General features: G+C 41.0%; 1 protein-coding gene across 6 annotated transcripts in view; it reads right to left on the bottom strand.

Annotated features, from left to right (window-relative positions):
* Window positions 1-21,851, bottom strand: part of TNPO1 (transportin 1) — a 72,522-nt gene extending 50,671 nt beyond the window's left edge. For 2 of the 6 annotated variants that reach the window (XM_039384569.1, XM_039384570.1), the window contains exons 1-3: window positions 21,759-21,850; window positions 5,223-5,336; window positions 2,600-2,675 (exon numbers count right to left, since the gene is read on the bottom strand). In XM_039384569.1, coding sequence (XP_039240503.1) covers window positions 2,600-2,675; window positions 5,223-5,336; window positions 21,759-21,767 — 199 coding nt within the window. In that variant the 5' untranslated portion in view covers window positions 21,768-21,850. Of the gene's footprint in view, window positions 1-2,599; window positions 2,676-5,222; window positions 5,337-5,514; window positions 5,698-5,946; window positions 6,110-21,758 lie in introns of all 6 variants that reach the window. The other 4 variants (XM_039384568.1, XM_027752183.2, XM_039384571.1 and 1 more) reach the window with 4 other exon arrangements.
* Window positions 21,852-22,362: the final 511 nt, after the last annotated feature.

The raw sequence follows: 22,362 nt of genomic DNA, 5'->3' as shown, positions 1-22,362 counted from the left end.
AAGAATTCTGCTGAAACAAAAACTTGGCAGGGAGAAGGAGGGGAGGGAGTGGGGTGGGAACAGGAGCTGTCTCCATGGTAATGTTTCATGTACAGTAAGGTACTCTGAATGACTAACTCATCACATGAACAAGATCAAGAATTGCAGAGGCACTGCTCTATCTTGAAATGGTTTACAAAAATCCAAAGTATTTTGGAAATAAACTTAAAAGACCATCCTTAAAGCCTATGACAAAAATAGTACTAAAGCAGTGTTCTTGATTCCTGCTCATTCACCTTCAGAGTAAAAGATCATCTCAAGGACTCTGATTCTTGACTGTAATAGCCCTAAACCAGGCCATAATCAACCAATCCACTGAGATAACACTCCACTGAGACCAAATTCTAGAGTTCCCATGTTTGGATAGGGTGAAGAGTCAGTCGCTAAAGCACAATCACAAAAGCTTTGTATAACTGCAACAGGATTCATAACTGCAGTTATACAGGCCAGTACAAAGTATCAAGACCATCATATTGAGACCATTTGTCTCAATATTTTCCCATTAGCCTAGGTCCCACTGAGAGCCTCACGGACAGGGGAGAGAGAGATGAATGCAAATCTTTACAGAAACTGTGCAAAACTAACCATGTCCCAGTGAATGACAATGGACATATTTCAGTCAACCATGCATGAAACACACAAAATGATCTGAGAAGAAAAAGCAATATGCACGCACTCCAGAAGACAAATTATTAACAGAATACAGAAGACCACCAGATTCTGAGCTCAGTTCAGGGGACCAGGAGAAGAAAAACCACAAAACCAACACTAAGGGCAGGGCTGTGTCACTACATTATCTGTGAGGTTTTTTACCTTCCAAACCAAAAAGGAATAGCTACACAAACAGTGCATATATTTTCATTTACAGATAAATTAGCAAAACCATATGGTGGACGAAGAAGGGCAAAGTAGCAAATTGTGTAGGTGTCACAAAACAAATTCAAGGACAAAAAAAAAAAGTGAAGCACCTTTCTTGTCACATGCTTTGTACAGACTCCATATCCCACTACTGGACTTGCTCTGCTTGTTATTTTTCTGATAAAGTACATGGTGTATCTATACTGGCTCCTTTCTTAAAGATTCAGTATCCCGGCTGACCCTGGTGTTGAAAACTCTCTCTCTCAAACTCAAGGTACTTCCCCAGGGCCTTACAGATAACCAAGTGACTTCCTATATAGAATAAACAAAAACACTGGGATATACTCCAGCCTTGAAACAGGAAAATATATTTTCATCTTCCTCTCTGTTTCTCTCCTCCCAAAGTAAGCTGACAGAACAACCAAAACTGGTTAAAACCTAAGACAAATGTTCTTGCCAATTTTTGAATGTTACAGAGCAACACATAATAAAATCTAATTCAAAAGGTAAAAAACAAGTATTCAGAAACCACAATATGAAACACTGAAAGGCAGAAAAAGCATTGGTTGTAGTAAGGCAGCTTTGACCTTGAGCTACAGCTGTGGCCTGGCAAAGGAACAAGTAAAACATCATTAAGGAAGAAAAGTGTGAGAAAGAGAAAAAAAACAGTTGCAGGTAGAGGAATGTGTTTGGACATGAGAAGAGATGCCGGTGACCTGTCAGGAGACAAGATGGGGCACGTGCATGGAAGCTAGAGACCAATTAGTGATGAGATACAGATGTGTGAACAAGAACACTTAACCAGTGACATATATTATATTAGCGTGTGGACAGAGAAAAAGTAGATAAAAAGAACAAGTTTGTTTATAATAAAATCTTTTGCCATTGCCTGCCAGCCTACAGTCCCAGAACATCATGTAGGCCGCCATCACTAGTAGCAGAACACTAAGGGAAAAAACCTTAGAAAACAACCCAAATAATCAAACATAATGATTACAAACACATGCAAAGAAGACAGATGTGGTAAAACAGATCTTGAAACAAATTTCTTTTCTCTGTCAAAGACATCTCAAGCTGGTAGCTATAATATACTGAAATTACAATCTTTCACACACCCTGATCACTACCAAGGAATTGTCTGAATTTACCAACTGATAGAAGCTACACACTATGCCATATACAGCTTGTACTAACATTTATAAGAATAAAACAACAGTTTAATAGCCAGTTAATTTCTAACTGTATTTTACTACAATTAAAACTTCAGAATGAAGATCATGACAGACATCTTTGGACAACTTTAGTATGTATTCTTCGAAGTATTTAGCAGTCTCATTACTAGGAAGATTGTTAATGTAACTGAACTTAGTAGCATGTTTTATAACATACATAGTCATGATTGATCACAGTTATTCCACAATTTAACTGCAGTCCAACAGAGGTATGATGCTCCAGCACTTCTGGGAAGATCTGACAGGACATTTATAACGGAATACATTCTAAGGGTAAAACTACAAGTACCAAAAATTCATCAGACTTTCTCCCCACAGAGCCTCCTGAGAGGATAAATGAGTTCTACATGATTCAACTAACTAGAAAACTGCCTAGAGGCACCAGCTTTTTATTTCTTTGAAGCTAAATAACATAAAATAAAAAAAAGCAAAAATAAGTAAAATAAACAGTCACTATCTCAAGAACTTACCTTCAGACTTCAACTTCGTGAGAACAAAAATCAGGTAGTTGTTGAAATCTGGATACTGATTGAGTTGTTCTAGTTTCTAAAGAGAGAAACTGTTAAGGAAATTTGAATCTTCAAAAAGAGCATTTATAGCTTTCGGGATACAGAGATTATTAAATGAGTTATGTACTGCAATATCACTTCAACCAGCTGTGACTATAAGGTCACCAGGTACAGAGTATGAACAATCTAAAAACAGTTTCTGTAATGTTCTTGCTGATACAGTAGCTTTCATGGAGAAGTCTTAAAAAATCCAGGGATAGACATAGAAATTAACAGATCCTTAAAAATATTTGTAAAGCCATATCACCAAAACAGGTAGTTGAACATTACTAACAACTCTGAATTCCAATGGATCAAAAAGTATCAGAAATAAGCAGAAAGAACTGAAAGAGCAATACTTAACAGAAACTTAATGAGAAAACACTTATTTGGTCTAGGAAATGAAGACCAGCTCTTAGATCATATTTTCTTAACTTCTTCACTCACTCCACCTTTTTTTTTAATCAAAGAAACAAACAATATCTTGATTTGAAAAATATCTGTAACCTTACCAATTCATAACTTTGTTAACACTGGGTTTTGGCTAACCTATACTCCTCACTTTGTTATATTTGAGATCTAAGCATCCAAATGTGCCAAAACATCATCATAAAGAAAGCACATGACAGAATCAACACACAGAGTTTTTTGGGTTTTATTACAAAAAATTATGGACTTAGAGTACTTTAAATTTGAAAACATTAATCAACACCGTGCTTGGATATGCTACTAAGTAGCATTCTGCAACAGTCCTCACTATTTTTTGTGGAAACAGTCTCTAAGGGCTTTTTTTTTTTTAATTATGGGACATGACCTGTTAAGTTGTATCAGAACATTTTCCCAAACTAATGTATAATAATGGTAAAACTGTGCCACTTCTCTAACCTTTACAAGCCAACATATGAGGACCTCCTGGAAAACACAGGTATCAACACAGCAGGGAGTTTCCAATACCATTTTAAAAGAATTTCAAACATCAGTTAACAGGACTTTGGTTCGGTCAATTTCTACCCCACTTCTAGAGAGACAGCACCACTTTTACTGCACATCCCGAACACAGACTGCTATATTTCAATAAACAAACTGGATGCTATTAAGTTATTTGAAGGAGAGCTTTAAAATGTAGTTTTGCACTGAAGCTACACTAGCAACACTGTTGCTATAAACACTTAGGTATTTCAAATACTAAACAGCACCAGGTTAAGTTTGAGGCATTATGAGAACACTCCATTGGATGCTTCTGTTTCAGATATTTCAAAGGAAGCAACTGTGTTTCAAAAATCTGAAACAAAGCTGAAAGAACAGGAGGATCGAGATGAAATCTACTTTCACCTTTCAGATAAAAAGGGAAACCTTCCTAAGCCTGACTGCATTCGCTACAAAAGTCTAGAAGTGGAGCAAATTTGGATTCAAACACTTACAATAATGTAAATATATACAGATGCACATGTTCTTACCTACTTAAATTAATTCTGTTGCTTTCTGTGAAGCCCTTTAAGCAAATGCTTTATATAAAAAGGGATCAAGATGACAAACTCATATCCCTCATAGAATTTCAGCACTTTTAGATTTTTCCAAGCACTTATATGGCTAGTCCAAGGAGCAGAAGACAGTAATCGAGGCCCGTATTTTTTAATACCTTTTTAAGGTCTATTAGTCTTAATTTAAAATTCTGCTTTCTCAATCCTCGCTTCTTAAAATCTATTCATCACTTTTACAATCAAGAGAGACCTGGGGGCGGGGAGGGAAGGAGTAAAATATCCCAGCAACTCACAACACTACACCAAATGCACTGCAAAGCAGCACAAGAAGCTACAGTGAGTACATCTCCCCCTTTTCGTGAATTTTAACATCTGCAATGAGCAGTATTTCAGGATTGGGCTTCTAGGCAAGCAGAAACATCCTCACCACGTACCAAAATGCGCAGTGTCAGAGACGGCAGGACCATGAGGGCGCGTAGGCAGCAGCTCCGCCAGCTACGGCTTTCGCCTCAAATCCCAGCGCCGGAATCCTTCGGGAACCCCCTGCCCGGCCCCCCCGTGACGCAAGGGTGGCGGGCACCGCGCGCGGGTCACCCCCGACCCCCCGGGGGGACCAGAAGGGCGAGGGCCGCGTTCCCGCCCCGCAGCGCTGGGGGCTGGGCGCTGGCGCAGCGTGGGCAACCCGGGAGAACAGCGGATACCGGCAGAGCCGCGCCAGAGCCCGAGTTTTGAAAAGGGGAGGGGGAAATTTAAAATACTCCCCCAACGGCCAAACCCAACTCGGCCTATGGCTCCGGACTCGCAACAGGTGCCCAGTGACCGCCGGCGGAAGGCGGCCCCGCGGCCCACAAGCCGCCTCGGCGGTTCAAACGCCGCGCCACGGCCGCCCGCTCCGGCGAGGGCTCGGCCCCCGCGCTGCGGCGGCTCCCTGGGCAGGGCAGGGCACAGCAGGCCCGGCCGCCGCAGCGCCGGCCCTGCTGCCGCGCAGGCCGCGCTCCCCCCGCCCGCCCGCGGCCGCCCCCGGCCCCCGCCCGCGCGGCCCCGCAAACCTCGGCCAAGGATACTTGTTGCACGGCTCTCTGCGTGGTGGTGTCCGGGGACTGGGACTCCTTGAGCAGCTGCAGGATCTGCTGGAGACCCTGCTCGTCGGGCTTCCACTCGTACTCCATCTTGGTTGTCTGGAAAACAGCAGACAACAGGCGGCCGCGGTTGGCGGCGCGGCAGGGCCCGGGCGGAGGCGGGCGCAGAGGAAGGAAGGCCGGGCCAGGAAGGGGGCGCGGCGATGCCCGGGCCGCTTCGGCTCTCACCCTCCAAGCGCCCCAACAGCCGCCAGCCAGCTGCCCGCAGGACACCGACCTGCTCCCCCTGTCTCCACGCCGAGCAGTGACTGAGTCACAGCGAATTTGTGATCCGGCCCGAAGAGCCGCCTCGCGTCCTGCTGGGTCCTAGCGCCGGGCACGCCTCCGCCCGCCCGGGCCGCCCCGGGGCCGCCGGCACCACCGTCCGCCTTTCCCCGGTGCGTCCCACACTGCCAGGAGCCTGCGGGCGACAGAACGCGAGCCCCTCAATCCTGGCCGGTGGGAAACGGGGCGCCCACGCCGCCCACCCGAGAACAGACAAAAACCTTCAGCAGACGCGACAGGCGGGGGGCGAAGCGGCGCCCCGGGCCCGGCCTAGTCTAGCCTGGCCCCTTGGGACAGCGCCCGGCAGCGAGCGCGGAGGGTCCCGCCCACCCTCGGAGGAGAAGCGCTGGCGCGAAGGCAGACCCAGGAGTCAGTAACGTGGTACCTGCGTTGCCGCCTGATGCACTTCTACGTCATTTGGTTGAGTGCTGAGCAGATCTCAGAAGTTCCCAATTTCACTTGTAAGGAGGGAAGAGGTCCAACTACGCGAGGGGGGGGTTGGGGCTAGGGTGTGCAAACTCAAAAGAAACTACATCTTATCCTTAGCCCTAAAATAATCAGGGGAGATCTCTGGTCAAAATTAGCAATTTAGATATATATATAGATATATATATATACACATACACACACACATATGTATATATGTATATATGTAATATGTATGCATCACATACATTGTATGTATATAGCTATTTTTATGTATCATATACTAATAGGAAAACTAAGAACACATGCTGCTTAAAACTGGTCTAAAACGTGCAAGTGAAAACCAGTAATTCCTTGGCTTTTTACAATCTTACTTTTAGTCACTGTATTTGTAAGCATCCTACTTGACATGAAAACTAGTTTCTGCTGCTTCTGCTGCTGTACAGAACTCAGGTGAACACTGCGCATCCCAGTCTTAATAACTGTCCAGAGGCATTACAGTCAGGGAACAATAGTGATTCCTAAGGGTGCATCACAGATAATTTGAAAAGTGGCTCTTTGTCTCATCTCCCCAACACTGACAGTCACCTGGCCAGTCTAAGGTGCTAAGAAGTGTCCTGAGCCAACTTTCCTTCTATTACTATGAGATGCTATTCTTGAAGAAGGAGACAAAACCAGACTCCAACAAAACAGCAAAAGCAACCATCACAGGCAACAAGACAGTAGTGTATATATACGTATGTATATGTATGTATGTGTGGGGCCTCTGGTGGTCTAGTGGTTAGAGTGCCTGACTCTCACCTCTGCGACCCGGGTTCGAATCCCAGCCCCCTGGGCAGGTGGAGCTCGTCAGCTGTGGAAGGCAATCCACCTAAGAGAAGGTCACTCTAAACAAACCTACATCCTGGGGACCTCGCTGCCACTGTCCAAGCTTTGCTCGGCCCCAGCAGATGAACCTCAGGACTAAAGGGTGGGCTCAGTTCAGCGCACGCTGTGTCTCACCTAAAAATCCACTGCGCAGGCTGGAAGGGTTAATGACCTTTCCCAAAATCTTCGCTCGCGAAGACTGGCCATTACATTACATGTATGTATGTACATGTACTTATACGGTGAAAGAGGGTATTTGATGAATGAGGAAAGTACGCACACTGGAAAAAGAAGTAAAGTATACAGAGAAGTATGCTGCACAGTATACAAGATAAAACCAATGGAGAGAACAAAAACAGCTTATGAAAAAAAAAAAAACAAGAAATAGGCTACGTTTCTTAACCTCTTCTATGTAAGCAACTGCTGTAGTTACCACAGGATTTTTTCAGAGACAAACTACAAAAGCAGCACAGCTCTCAAGAGTTTACAGTACTTAAACAAGATGGAATCAGCAAGGTAGCTACATAAAGGCATGCCACCAGTTACCAGGAAAGAATGGGCACAAGATTTATATGAGATTTTTGTGACCACGGTAAATCTCCACTAGTTTTCCTCTAGCATAGGAACATGTCAAAACAAAGGATGTGGACACATACCATTAACATTGATGTTCATGGCTCACACCATATGGGTAGGAGACATCTTCATAGGGATGCTTGCATAGCGGGATCAGATGAAAGCTGAAGTCCAACAAATCAAGGCAGAGATAATTTAGGCCTCATTCCCCTAACTGCTGCCTTACCAGGAAGGTTGTTGAAACTTGCTTTTATTTGAGACTGTCAAGTTTGTTTGAACTTGGTTAGAGCTTCAGAAGTTACTACTCAGAAATTGGCGCAAGGACTACATTTGTCTAATATTATCAGGAAACCAGTTGTGTTAAACAAAAACAACATTAAATACGAGAAACAGGGGAAGAGACCAGAAAGGAAAACTGAGAGACAGAACAGGAAAAAGCAGAAAGAGAAGCAGGCCATGGATCCATAACTAAGAAAAATGTACGTTTCCTTTCCAAGAATGTAACCAAAATTAAATCCTACTAACAATTTCCATTTTCTGCAGTGGAAAGGAGAGAAAAAGGACTACAAATTCAAGTATGAATGGGAGCTTCTACAATTAGTAGTTACAATAAGTACTTTAGACTATCATCCTCCAAGATAGGTTCCTCCTCAGGTCACATATAGGTACCATATAAAGAAACCAAAGGAGTACACCTCATCTTGCAGAATACCTTCTTATCTTGATAATTTCTCCTAAGTTATTCTTACCTATTTCTAGCCCTTTAAATTATATAAGGAATCAGGATAAGGTAAAATAATTTGACTGAGACAAGAAAAAAATGCAGATTGAAAGGATTACAGGAAAAAAATGATAAACCCATTTATTTCAGTATGCTTTGCCTCTTTGTTTTCTACTATCTCTTTTCCTCAAACAAGAATCTTGTGTAGAAAAGAATTCAGAATCTATGTTAAACAAAGCACCAGCACAAAAGCTACTGCTTAAAACACAGCTGGGTTTGTCCCACTCAATAAGCAGAATGCACCAGAACTAAATTTGAAACACTTATCTGTATATGTAAGGATGACAAAAGTTCTCTGAAAACAGGAGCCTTGCACAAATGCTGATGCTAATATTTGATTTCTCTATTATCCAGCTTTCAGATGTCATGCACTAGCCAGAATCCAGTTTCAGTCACTCTACCATTTAGAAAAATTTTCCCAGTCTTTAGTTTTACCCTATTGGTAATACTGGATTTCTGATGGTTTTGGGTTTGTTTTTTTTTTTTCTGAGAATTCTAATAGCTACCATCTTGTCATAAAATTCAGGCCCTGATGCATGTAATATTGTTTTTTAATAATGGTAATCAAACATTTGATCCATTGCTAAATCAGGCTTCTGAGTTTCCATGCAGTGGAAAGGGCTTATAGTGTCTCTCTGTACAGAAGGCTCAAATTACTGGGGTATTACTCTGCTCTCCATTGCTGGCAAAATCCTGGCAAGAATACTCTTGAACAGACTAATACCCACTATAGCAGAAGGAATTCTACCTGAAAGCCAATGTGGTTTCAGAGCCAACAGGAGCACCACAGACATGGTATTTTTCTCAGACAACTGCAAGAGAAGTGTAGGGAACAGAACAAAGGTCTCTATGTAACCTTTGCTGACCTCACCAAGGCTTTCAATACAGTGAGCAGAAAAGGTCCATGGCAATTTTTGGAACGTTTAGGTTGTCCCCCCAAGTTCCTTAAAATGATCATCTCACTCCATGAGGATCAGCACGGCCAAGTCAGATATGGCAACGCACTTTCTGAGCCCTTTCTAATAACTAATGGTGTGAAACAAGGCTGCGTTCTTGCTCCTACCCTATTCACAGTCTTTTCCAGCAGGATGCTCCAAAGGGCCACGGCAGACCTCGAGGATCAGGACGGTATCTACATTCGATACCATACTGATGGAAGTCTATTCAACCTAAGGCGTCTGAAGGCCCACACCAAGACCTTAAACCATCTTGTCCGGGAGCTGCTTTATGCTGACGACGCCGCCCTTGTCGCCCACACAGAAGCAGCTCTGCAGCGTTTAACATCCTGCTTTGCAGATGCTGCTGAGCTCTTTGGGCTGGAAGTCAGCTTAAAGAAGACAGAAGTTCTCCATCAACCAGCACCTCGGGAAGTCTTCCTTCATCCTCATATCACCGTTGGCCAATCAGTGCTCAATTCAGTCCAGCAGTTTAATTACCTAGGCAGCCTCATCTCCTCGGATGGTAAGATTGACAGAGAGATAGACAACAGGTTAGCAAAGGCATAGAGTGCTTTTGGAAAGCTTCATAAAAGAGTTTGGCAAAATAAACACCTGAAGAAAAGTACAAAGATCAGTGTTTACAGAGCCATAGTGCTGTCTACTCTCTTATACGGTTCTGAATCATGGGTCATCTACCGCCACCACCTGCGACTCCTAGAACGCTTCCATCAACGCTGCCTCCGCACAATCCTAAACATCCACTGGTCAGATTATGTGACCAATACATCTGTTCTAGAACAAGCAGCAGTCACAAGTACTGAGGCCATGTTAATGCAAACATAGCTGTGTTGGGCAGGGCACGTCTCCAGGATGAAGGACCACCGCCTCCCTAAGATCCTGCTCTATGGTGAACTTGCCACCGGCTGCCGCAAGAGAGGAGCCCCGAAGAGAAGATACAAGGACTCCCTGAAACGACATCTCGGCCTTGGCCATATTGATCAACATAACTGGTCTACTCTGGCCTCCAATCGGGAGGTCTGGAGACACACCATCTATAACGCTGCTGATGCTTTTGAGAAAGCACGCAGGGTCACTCTCGAGGGGAAAAGACAACGCAGAAAGAATCGTGTCTTGCAGAATTTACCACCTAAGGAGTCTTTCCGCTGTGCCTTTTGCAATCAGACATGTCTATGTCATATTGGCCTTTTTAGCCACCAACACACTTGCAACAAATGTGGGTAGAGCCCTTCCCAAATCTTCGTTCACAAAGCCCAGCCATGATGTATAGAAGGCTTGTATGCACAGAGGAAATAATTCCATAGCTTTGTGTGTAAACCCTTTTATGTTGGGTTAAGAGTGATGTAGATTAAGTTAAGCAGAAAAAAAGCTCTCGTAATACAGAATACATGACTTTGTGAAGGAGCTCATGCAGAATAGCTACTGCTATACTATTTTCCAGTGCCTTCCATCTAGAGACATGCACTAAACTTTCACTTAAAAAAACAGTGGTAGTCCTCACATCTAGCATATCAAAGGAGAATCCATTCTAAAAGATTTGGTGCAGTCTTTCTGAGTTCAGCCATAGGATACAAGATTAATATTTATTACAAGAAGATTTATTTGAATAGTCTTAGGAAGAAGAGAGTTTGACCCTGTGAAGCACCAGAGAGGTTACCAAGGAGACTGATAGAAAAACATCTTGAAAGGCTTTTTGTCCATGACTGCAACATCTACGAAATTAGTTTTCTACTTTTCCAGAGCTATAGTTATTTCATTTCCACAGCTAGAGACACCAAGTGGAAAAATAGCATGTTGCTAATGATTTGCCCCATTGTAATCACACATGCTGGATACTAAAGTGGCAGTACATGCTCCTAATGCTGGGAGCCATAAAACAATCTAAAACTGAATGGAGGGCTGTTTGAGAAAACCATCACCTCCTGAATTTGTGACAGAAAACATCAGATCTATCAGCTGAAATCCAAAGCAAAATCTCTTCCCATCTTCCCCCCCGCCCCTCCTTGACCAGCCCCTCCAGGACACAAGCTTCTTTATCCAGTTCTAGAGTACTTTACTTGCTCTCCTACGTGACACATAGGAACCTCTCTAATTGCCTAACACAAGAGGTATTTTGAAGATATGGAAAATAAAGAATAACTATGGACTGGGAGGTGAAAATGGAATGTCCTGCCCTGAATATCAAGCTTCATTCATTACTGTAACAATCTAAATCTATTCAAAGGGAGTAAGTGGGTATACAAAGGGAGGAGTCATTCTTGAGAGTCCAGAGTCTTATTGTAATCAATTGTCAAATTTCATGTCTGAAATTCAGCATGTGCTTGTTGCCAGCTTGAAATTCTTTCAAGCATGATTAGTGTCAAGTGCATATGAACACTATTCAACTCCCTACTTAAGTATATAGTAATATTTCTTTCTCTTAACTGTAGGAGGCAAAGCAACTGGTGTCTGCAGGACAATTTCGGTTGAACTTAAGTTTTTCTAACTGATGATTCAGGCTTCCCCAAGATGCAGATAAAAATCAAAATGATACACAGCCTTTGAACCTGTTCCTCATGATAGATCAGAACTCAATCTTTTGAAAATACCTGAGAAAAGTAGCAGATGTAACTTAAAAATGAAGTTATGGATGAAAAAAGCCACATTCATGGATGAGTATGATATAAGACTGTGAGAAAAGAGATAGTCCCTGAAATTCTAACATTTACTTTTTTTCAGTTATGCATTCATCCTAGTCAACTAAAAGAGACTAGTAAAAATAAAGAAACTACCAGATGCAAGATTCCTGTCTTGACTTTCTGATGCTTGAGAAAGTGGTCATAGCCCCTGCAAATCTTGGAAGGAAAGTCATACAATGAGAGAATCCATGGTGGGTGCCTGTTCCTCTAACAATGGCTCAGCCATGACAGACCTTTGTGTGAGGCCTGGTGCCATAAGCATGCAATAAACTTCTCTCGCTCTTCTTTTTCAATAATGTTCAGCGAGAAAGTCTTCTCCTGAAATAAGGAAGAAGCTCACCACAGCAAACACAAAGGAGAGTATACTTCATCATGAGACAGTGCCAAATTTGGGGAAGTGCATGGCCCTGAAAATAATGCATTCCTTCTTAAAAATTAAATTATTCACAATTATTAAAAACTTAATCTAAGTAAGCAGCAATGTGTTTTTAGGCTAACTTCGAAAAAATCTGTATCGTTATGAACCAAAATACATCATAGTTCTCCAACTGTTGTCAATATGTAGTCACTTATAAACCAATCAATTTTAGTGCAAAATATGTATAGAGCACTTATATATCCCCATAAAACAGTTCACTGGTTTAAATGCTTTTTTGTACAACACCATCTTAATAATCATAAATAATAATGCAGAAACATATTTGGTATACTTTACACTAAAGTGTAAAAATTAGGAATCTCATTAAATAAGAAACAGGTACTGAGGCCCTTTTGCCAGTAGAAAGAAGTGACAAATACAAGTCAAATGGTGTATTTATTTGTAAGTATTTTTGATGCATAAATGAGGTGAAAATTATCTATTGTGGAAAAGAAAAGCTAAATTAAAACAAAATACACAAAATTAAACTTGTTTGCCTTCCAATTTAACTTATTAGTTATGTTATATTGTTTAAATCAGACCACTGTCTTTTCACAGTATGAACCACCACCAACTGTAAAGAAATGAGTACAAAAAACATCTCAAAAAACTGATCAGTCTCCTCTGGAAAATTCATCAGGCATTACTAGGAATTCAGTATAGCGTTCAAGGCAAAAATGATATTGCGAGCCTCAAGAACTGATTAATCAGGATTAGGTTTTATTTTTACTTCTTAGCAAAATACCTTGCATCCAAGGATACACAGAATTTAGAACCACACACTCACCTACTTTCCTCTGTCTTTTTCTAAAACACTCAATGCGTTTTAAAACATTCACACACAGATCATGCACTAAGACATGCTACTGTCAGTGACACTGCCACTGTCAGATCTGTCATCGGTGGCAACACGGGTCCTTTGGTCATACTTGCAATACTGATGGCAATAGTGCAGGCTAAATCATCATTACTGGTCATCGTAACAGAAGGCGAGTACATTGTTCCCTGCATAGCTGATGAATTTCCTTACTGCGGTAAGTGGCTTATCTGAGGTCTTTAAGATGGTGTTGCCTCAAGGAAGTGAACAGTATTTGAGTTTCTGTTAGTCCTTGCATGACTCCAGCGAGCTGGTATCTGTCCTGCATAGGGATTAATGGGTGGAGTCATATATGAATTGGCAGGGACACAAATGGAAGACAACTCATAAAGCTTCAGAAAGAAACTGGAATTCAACCTTATACAGTGAGACTGAGTACAGGGTGTTCTCTAATGTCAGATAAATACTCTGAAATTACATCCTCATGGAAAAGAGTGACAAAATTATTACTGATCTGGGATGGAGTTCCGTCCAACAGAGAAAGCTGTGCACATGATCATCAGTAAGGGCAGTCAACTGCTCCAATCATACACAAACTTAAAAGGAAGACACATAAATAAGGAATAACACATAAACATAAAAGGAATAATACCCCAACTAACCTAATCAAAGAAGCAAACTCCTTAACGTAACAGATCTTATTGACATCGCTAAAGAATGACTGCACACTCCTTATTCTTCAAGCTCAGCCATGACAGACCTTTGTGTGAGGCCTGGTGCCATAAGCATGCAATAAACTTCTCTCGCTCTTCTTTTTCAATGCTCTTGGATATGACATAGGAAGATGAGATTTTAAAGAAGTCTCAGACTTTCAATTAAACAGGATATTAAAGCTGCTATAGCTTGAAGCCAACAGATATCACAGAAGAAAGCCTAAAGCATTCTTCTACACAGTTGTTCATGGCCCTTTCCAGCAATGGGTGTTAAGAGATCACTGAGTAATTACAGGTAGCCAGGTGGACTTACACTGTCTGGTTTAAAAAAGGCTAAAACACAGCAAGTAACTAAAAAAGAAATGTATAACAGTTTAATTCTTACTGTATTCTCTCATTTCTACCCTTGTTTTTTGAAAAAGCAGTCTCACAACTGTATTTGTAAGACCAGCTGTGAAGCAGTATTGAACCAGCGTAAAGGAAATTGCAAGCAAGTCTGAAGGCAGGCAATGCACCTTGCCTAAAGCTTCTGTTACTGTTTCTACACAGACAGAGATTGTTGTTGCACAGATCAATGATCATGTAAAATTCCTTAGGCAGTTAATGCAGCCTTAACCAACTTGCTCCCAGTCCCTTTAGCAATTATTTTACCTCTTTCTGGTTCAAATGAAGCATTTCATGCCAAAAGAAGAAACACTAGAAACAAAAAATTAAATTAAATGTACAATATATTCAGGTTAGAAAAGCGAAACAGACCTAAAGAATCTGAACGTATAAAAATATAAATAGATGAAGCATTTAACTGTCATTCTTAGTTGAGTTTTCAGTATTTTCATCATTTAAATACTTGGTTTGTGAAGGATATCAGAATGGTATTTGAATCAGAGATAGCTGCTGCGATTAGTTCCTCAGTCTAAATAGATACCTATGTAAATTAATTCCTTTAAAATGCTACCAAGAAATCAACCAATACAAAACAAAAATTACAGGGTTTTTAAAGGTTTGGTTTTGGTTTTTCCTTGCCCAAAGGTAAAGGAAATTTATTTAGTGGAGGAACTATAATTTAAAATAATTCAATTTACCTTAAATGCACAGGTCACTTAATAACTTTAAGGCCACTTAAATATATTTTCAATAAAAACCTGTTGCAAATCGCTTCACCAGCTCAACTAAATAAATTTGCTGCCATTCTACATATCATCTTTGTCTTATAATAATGTAACCACTACATGAAACATAAAGCTATGAAGAGCTGAAACCACAGTCACAGGCTAAACTGTCTATAGCCAAGAAAATAAATTAATGTCTCCATCCTATAAAACAGTTTTACACATTATCATGATGCTGAACATGAGCTTTTTTTCCTGCTACTTATTTTATGATCTTCACCTTGAGGCTCAGTTTATTGACCTGCAGCATGCTTTCTCACATGATGTCCTTTAAAACATATAAATGCAAAAGGCATTCCAAGATACTTTCTGCCCTTTCTCACATTTTATGTGGAAATTCTCCTTCGGCGACATGTTCACAGGCATCTTAAGTCTCTCTCATAATTCTCATTCTCCTGGCATTCGCCTATTGAAAAGGTTTATCTTCTGTACTGTAATTCAGTGGTAAACCATATGCAGAAAAGACTATTTTGTTATATGCCTAAAATGTTAGAGCCTTAATTCACATGTGGAGCTCCCGGGCACTAACATAACTAAAAATTAACTATAAAATGTTATATTAAATTGAAAAAAAAAGCTATTTTCTGCATGACATAGCAGCCAATTTTTTAAACTCCTTTCCAATTATCTTCAATAACAGAACTCACTGTTTGACAATGGCTTGAAAAAGGTATCTCGTGTACAATTAAAAACACTTGCGTAAAACTTGGTCCTACCATCACAGCGCAAGACTAATACTGTTAAAGCTGCTCAGGATGGATAAGAGCAATATTGATTTTAAATATTTTTTTCAGGAATTCAAAATTGAAGTTAAAAGTCTAACTGAGGAAAGCAGAGTTCAGTCCCAAACACTTTTATAAGCATAAACTTAATTAGCATAAACTTATAGGACAGTTGTATAATAAACAGTTTTCTCTAATACACACTCAATGAAAATGTAAACAGGACAGCTGAACTTCACTTAAGTAAAAATTTGTTTGCTTTCATTCAGATCTCCCCAGAGCAAGGCTGAAGTAATTAATCTACACAATACTGTGAAAATGGAGTCACGAATTTTATTATCTTACATTGATATCATCTTCTGGAGGACCCAAGAATTAAATTTCTATGAAAATGTTACACTATATGTAACCCCTCTGAACTTGAGGTTTCTCTTTTAAGCTCCACAGAAGACACTAGAAGGGACGTTGCAGACCTTAAAAGCATGTACTTACTACAGCACCTTTTCTAGAATTCCTTCTGACAGACATAATGTTTTATTACAGACATCAAATCCTCCTTTACTGGATACCTTTTTACAGTAATGTCTCTCCTCCCTATTTACCACTTTATCACCAGAGCTCTGCTACTATCTGTGATAAAACAAGAGCACGAAGAAAACTGGAAGAAAAATAAAAATGTTATTTTCTTTAATTGTTCTCCCTACCTGTAGAATTTTACATGAAAACCAAATATATCAAAGTAACATTTTATTTGTGAAAAAAGCAAGTCAGACTACCAATAATTCACAGGCCAAGATTTAAAATTTCTATCATAGTATAAGTTCAACTTGTATGACCTCAGACAATTTAGGATATTTATTTGTTTTTATGGGTATCCTCTTTCTCCTAAGCTTCAAGAAGTAAGTGTGGTAAAGAATTTGTCCTTTAATCGTCCATTTAAATCTGCATTTTTCTGAATCAGAAACATCCTGAAATATTTATCCAAAGCAAGATCTCCAATGAGATCATCAAAAGATAGGCTCTGCTGTCTTATTTAACCCTTCTGTTTTCTTTTTTAAAGATAAAATCCCACCACAGTGGAGCTAAGGTTATCAAAGCCTCACTATAATCCATTAGCCCTGTTACCTAGCATAAAAGAAACAATGCAAGGACAGTAACCTCCATGTCTGCTGATTCTCAATCTCATGTGCTGATACAAAAATCCATATCATTAACCAGGAAAATATTAACACATGCAGCTTCATATACTCTGTTTTTTCTTATTTAAAAACCTCCATATCTCATCTTTAAAATATTGTATAACAATTAATTAAAAAAAACCAAACAACAAGAGCTGAACTCTGTGGTGGCAAGGTTAATCTTTCTCATAGTATTCCTTATCAGTATCAACTTCTCCACCCCCCAGAAGAGTGCAAATGGAAGCAGCAAACAAAACAAAACATATCTTGAAGTGCACGCTGCAAATGAAGGAAGCAGTGAATATTGTCTGTCAACTGTGTTTTATTTAATTTTTGTTTGCTATTTTGATTCTACATAATCACTGAGAAATTAAGACAATCACTGGAATGGACAGTGCTTAACCTAAAATATGCTTCCTTGCTAAACTGAAAGACATATTATAATCACAGTTTGTAAAATATATTACAAGTACTCATTGGCTCAGGAACAAATAGAGGTCTCTCCTGGGAGAACAGGGGTTTCCCCAGAAGCAAAACATTGTGTGAAATTACTGCCTTACCCAGTTTTTAGTGGAGAAACACAGGGAGACTATAGAAAGTCTCCTACAGAGACGTGAAAGATTTTGGAATCAAAGTGTCTGAAGTAATTTGTTAATGTGACCAAACAACCAACCAGATTTTAACCAGGTTAAAAGATTTTAAGAAAAGCAGATACCTGAAGATGTGATATACACACACACACATATTTGCATTAGTGCATACATGTGTGTGTTAGAGAGAATCATGAAACAACATTAAGTTTTTTTTAATCAAGCACTTCCCCTTACCAGTTGGCCTATTTTCATTCCTTTTTCAAGGGGCTCTAAAAGCATCCTGCTTCAGACTCTAGTGTTTTCAGCTAGCGATGACTGGTTTTTCACACAGAAGAATGTAACTACATTGAGTCTTGTGTTACTGTTAATGCAATTGATTCCCGTTTGCTCCATTCAAAGCCCATCTTGTTTGTTTTTAACTACTTCTTATGGGCCAGATTCAACAACTGAAGCTTCCACCTCTTATGCCAACTCCATTTATTTACGTTACACCTAAAGGACTGTAGTCACTCCTGATTTCCAGACACAGAGCTCAGGGCTTGCCTGCACAAGAAAGAATAACTTATTTTAATTTAAGGTTGGCTTTCTTTTTCCTGAGGAATTGACTCAAGCAAAACTGATGTAAAACAGACTGAAACATCTGTTTGGACTTCTGCATTGATTTGGCTTATGTGGTATAAAAAGCAGATCTGTGCTTTTTAGTCTCTGATGAAAATTACTCTTTCCCTTACACACTTGTCTACTACTGACTTTCCTTCTTTCTCCATAAAAGAAGTGTCCAAACTGTAGTGCACATGACACTCATGTCTGCTGCCATGAAACACTCAAAACTTAACTGAGCCACAGCTTCTGGGTCTCACTGCTCTTATACAGCCAGCACAGCAACGACCCCCGGCTTCCAACGACCCCCAGCAGCAGAGCTGCTCACACTCAACAATAATGAACAGCTCTGCTGTCCCCATGCAGACCTGCACTTCTGTTCAGTACACCGGAAGAGCAGCAAGACATGGTGAGGTAGGAAGAACAGGATTAAGGAGATTCATGCACACAGGGGAAGCCAAGGCTCCACTCTGTTGTTGCGGGAAATTAAGGTTTATAATTTGGGTATGTGGAGGAGAAGGATGTGACTGAAGTCTCACATTAAGAGTAAGCTTCTATGGATGCATGAATAGATGAGGAAGGTTAAATGTGAGCATTCAACTGCAATCCTAGCTTGAAAGATGGGAACATGCAGCAGGGAAGTTGGAAGAGGAGCCATAGATGAAGGTCTTATTTGGCATGGTTACAAAAGCATGTGACCCTGGATACCAGAAGTGACTGATGATGATGATCATACACCCACTAACTAGGATTGGAAACTCCTGATCTGTGCTATCTCACCATCATTTCTGCAAGTGTGTCTCTTTTTGGATCCTTATATAGTAACTGCTTTCTTGCATCTTTGTACCACCTACTATCTATTTTCTATTCTCAGTCAAAAAAATTTTGTCTTGCCTTTCCTTCTGCTTTTACATATAGCACTAATCTAATATTTAAATTAATGCACTTAATGGCAGGCTTATAATAAGCAGCCAATTTTGAATTATTAAGGGTATCTCACAATGATTTGTAGAAAATGCTCAACAAAATTAACATACTTAATAGGAAAATAATTTAAGAGTAACTTTCTGTTCTATACTCAAGGTTTAAAAACCAGAAGTTTTCTTTAAACAAGATTTTATTTGATTTGATGCCTTATTTGAAATTTGACTCACATACACACACACATATACACAAACTCAAAATTTCAAATGCATTCAGTACACAGAAAAAATAACAGATGATTGGTTTTAAATTGTTTAAATCTCACTCTGGAGTCTAGTTTGCTAAAGAAAACCCTCTAGAGGCTAAAAGTGACATTTGGAGGCTTATCCCATAATATGTCACTAAAAGATGCCATATCCAAAGGCATCCAAGTGTATATGCATAAATAAATTATTACGTACACTGTTTTATGATAAGCCACATATATAAAACAAACAACACTGTGTCTACACAAGTATGTATCTATCAATGAGAGAGTAAAAAAAAAAATTTCAGTATGAATTGTATAATATAGCTATATTAATTATTTTTATATGTTAATATATTTATATATGCAAAATACACATAATAAAAATATTGTATTGCATATATTAAATCTATCAATATATGTAGAAAACCTACCCAAACAATCCAAATCAATACTATAAAAGAGTGGAAAACAGTGAAATTGGTGATTGAAACATACTACTGATATAGGTACTTAAATGTTCATAGAATTTGGAATTAAATTAACTGGTAAAATTCATTTCTGTGATCAAAACTGATCTCAACTACAGTATCTTTAAGGCGTGAAAATAATGGAAAATCAGTTCTACCCTTTCAAAAACAAAGCAAAGAAAAAATCCTCCCCTTTTCATGTCACTGGCATAACTTGATAATAATGCATTGATCAGGGCATACAAAGTTCACAAACCTGTCGTACAAATTTTTTTATGACCGAAACAACAAAACTGGGTCTACAAAAGACTTCTATTAATAAGATATTTCAAAGATAATATGTCTTTATTTCAGTCTCAATCTTCAACTGGACAGATACTGAGTATCGGCTTTGATGAAGGAGGATTATACTTGGCCTTCTGCCACACTCCTTTGTAGCTATAGCATCTTGGTGTCCCTCAAGTAGGAACAGGATATATTCTATTCCAGCTCTGCCAGTCTGCTGGACAGTTCAGTGCATACATATAACCTGATTAAAAGGTAGCTCCATCCCTGGGGTTGCCACCATGAGCCCAAAATTAAGCACATACACACCAGTTCTATTGAATATCCACATACAAGGACTCCTGAAGTGGATTCTAAATAAATACACCAGAAAAATGTGTCGGATAATCCAGTAAAAGCCTACATTCATAAAGCCATTATTCTCTGGTTTTCAACTCCCTGTCACAAGGCATGCTTAGCTAAATTTAGCAGCTATGCTTACACCTGTATCAATTTCTGAGGTCAATGAAATGTGTCACAGACTGTATCCAACAGTAATCATGATCCTTAGTCAACATTAATTCTAACCATGCTTTCTTCCATTAAGACAGTCAATAAACTGCTTTTTTAACCCTGTTTTTGCAGCATCATAATTATTCTTTAGTATTATACAGTTTTGAGTACAAACCAGCTAGATTTTGAAGAAATGCATTCTGATCATCCAGAAACTAGTCTTCCCAATATCATAGGCACCCTTCCTCCATCCTCCCACATATAACTCAAAAATAACTACAGTTCACACACCAGATGTAGAATGAGGACTTATCGGCTCAGTTTCCAATTCTATCAAAGGCTCCTTTTAGGATCTTGTGCATGTGAATATTTTTTCTGTTTAATTACTCATGTGTAGAAGGAACGCAAGTCAACTTTTTGTTCCATGTGTGTTGTAAGGATTTACCCACACCTATGAAGTATACAAATGCCATATTAAGGGCTACTTAAACACACAAGAGGACAAGCAAACAGGCTAAGAAGCTGTGGTGTCCTGAAGACATTACAGAACAACTCTCACAATAGGAGGACTTTTCAGGCAGAAGACTTGAGCAGAAAGTCAACTGAGAGCAATTACTACCTTCACAGCAAGGACTAATCAAGCCGTTTATACCAACCCAAAAAGCACTTTTGTCCTCTGTACAGTCACTGCACAAAAGACTCACAAGTTTCACTACTTTCACTGAGCACCTAAATTAACAACCTTCCCAGGTAAACAAAAGTACAAGATAGACACGAGATTTCTCGTCTCTCTAATATCTCCTTGCGGAACACAAATTTAAAACCCCACCTAGCCAAATCCGTACAGCAGAGACCCGACGCAGCGCAGAAACCACGACAGGGAATATGGCCCCTTTCCTATACCCCGAGGCGACTTTCACTTTCCGGCTCGCTGCAGTGCTGCGCAGCCGGCGCCAGCCGTGCCACCGGGAGGAGCCGGGGGGACTGGGGAGGGGATGGTAGGGGGTGTGCCCGGGCCTCAGGCCGCGGGCCCTCAGGTTCCAGGCCCCGCCTGTGCCGTCCCACCCGCCCACGCACCATCCATCCATTCATCCATCCATCCATCCATCCATCCATTCATCCATGCATCCATCACCGGTGGGAGCGGAAGCGGCAGCCCACGGCCGGGCCCCTAGGGCTTCCCGCCCAGCGGCGGCGCGGAGGCCCTTGACACCGGCCGGGGAACCCGGCGACGGCTACCAGGGATGGGACGTGCCAGCCCGCCCCTTGCAGCCCGTACACCTACCCACACCATCCCAGAGCCCGGCGGCAGGGATTGGCGAGGGAGCGGCCCGACCTCTCCCTCCGCAGCCCCGCGCGGCGCCGCTCCGGCCCCCGAAATGGCTGAACAAAGAGAGCCTCGCGCGGCCGCCGCCGCCCCTCGATTGGCCGCAGGGCGGGGCCGGGGGCGGGGGCGCCGCTGCCCCCGGTCACCCCGGCAACGGCGGGCGGGATGGAGGCGGGGGTGAAATGGCCGTGCGGCCACGGCACCGGACGCCGCCCGAGCCCCCCAGCAGAAATGGGCTCCTCACAGGAATCACAGAATATGGTGAGTTGAAAGGGAACCACAAAGGTCATCGAATCCAACCCTTATCCCAGCACAGAGTCACACCGTGTGCCTGAGAGTACCATCCAAATGCTTCTTGAACTCTACCAGGCTTGATGCTGTGAACCACTACCCTGGGGAGCCTGTTCCTGCATCCAACCACCCTCTGGGTAAAAAACATTTTTTCTGACATCTAGCCTAAACCTCCCCTGACACAACTTCAGGCCATTCCCTCAGGTCCTGTCACTGGTTACTACAGAGAACAGATCAGTGCCTGCCCGTCCTCTTCCCCTCATGAGGAAGT

Source organism: Pipra filicauda, unplaced genomic scaffold (genome assembly GCF_003945595.2).
Source record: "Pipra filicauda isolate LSUMZ 115617 unplaced genomic scaffold, ASM394559v2 scaffold35_size7292922_pilon, whole genome shotgun sequence".
NCBI classification, from domain to species: Eukaryota; Metazoa; Chordata; class Aves; order Passeriformes; family Pipridae; genus Pipra; species Pipra filicauda.
The sequence above is the reverse complement of the archived record's forward strand: the minus strand, read 5'-3'. Positions and strand labels throughout refer to the sequence as shown.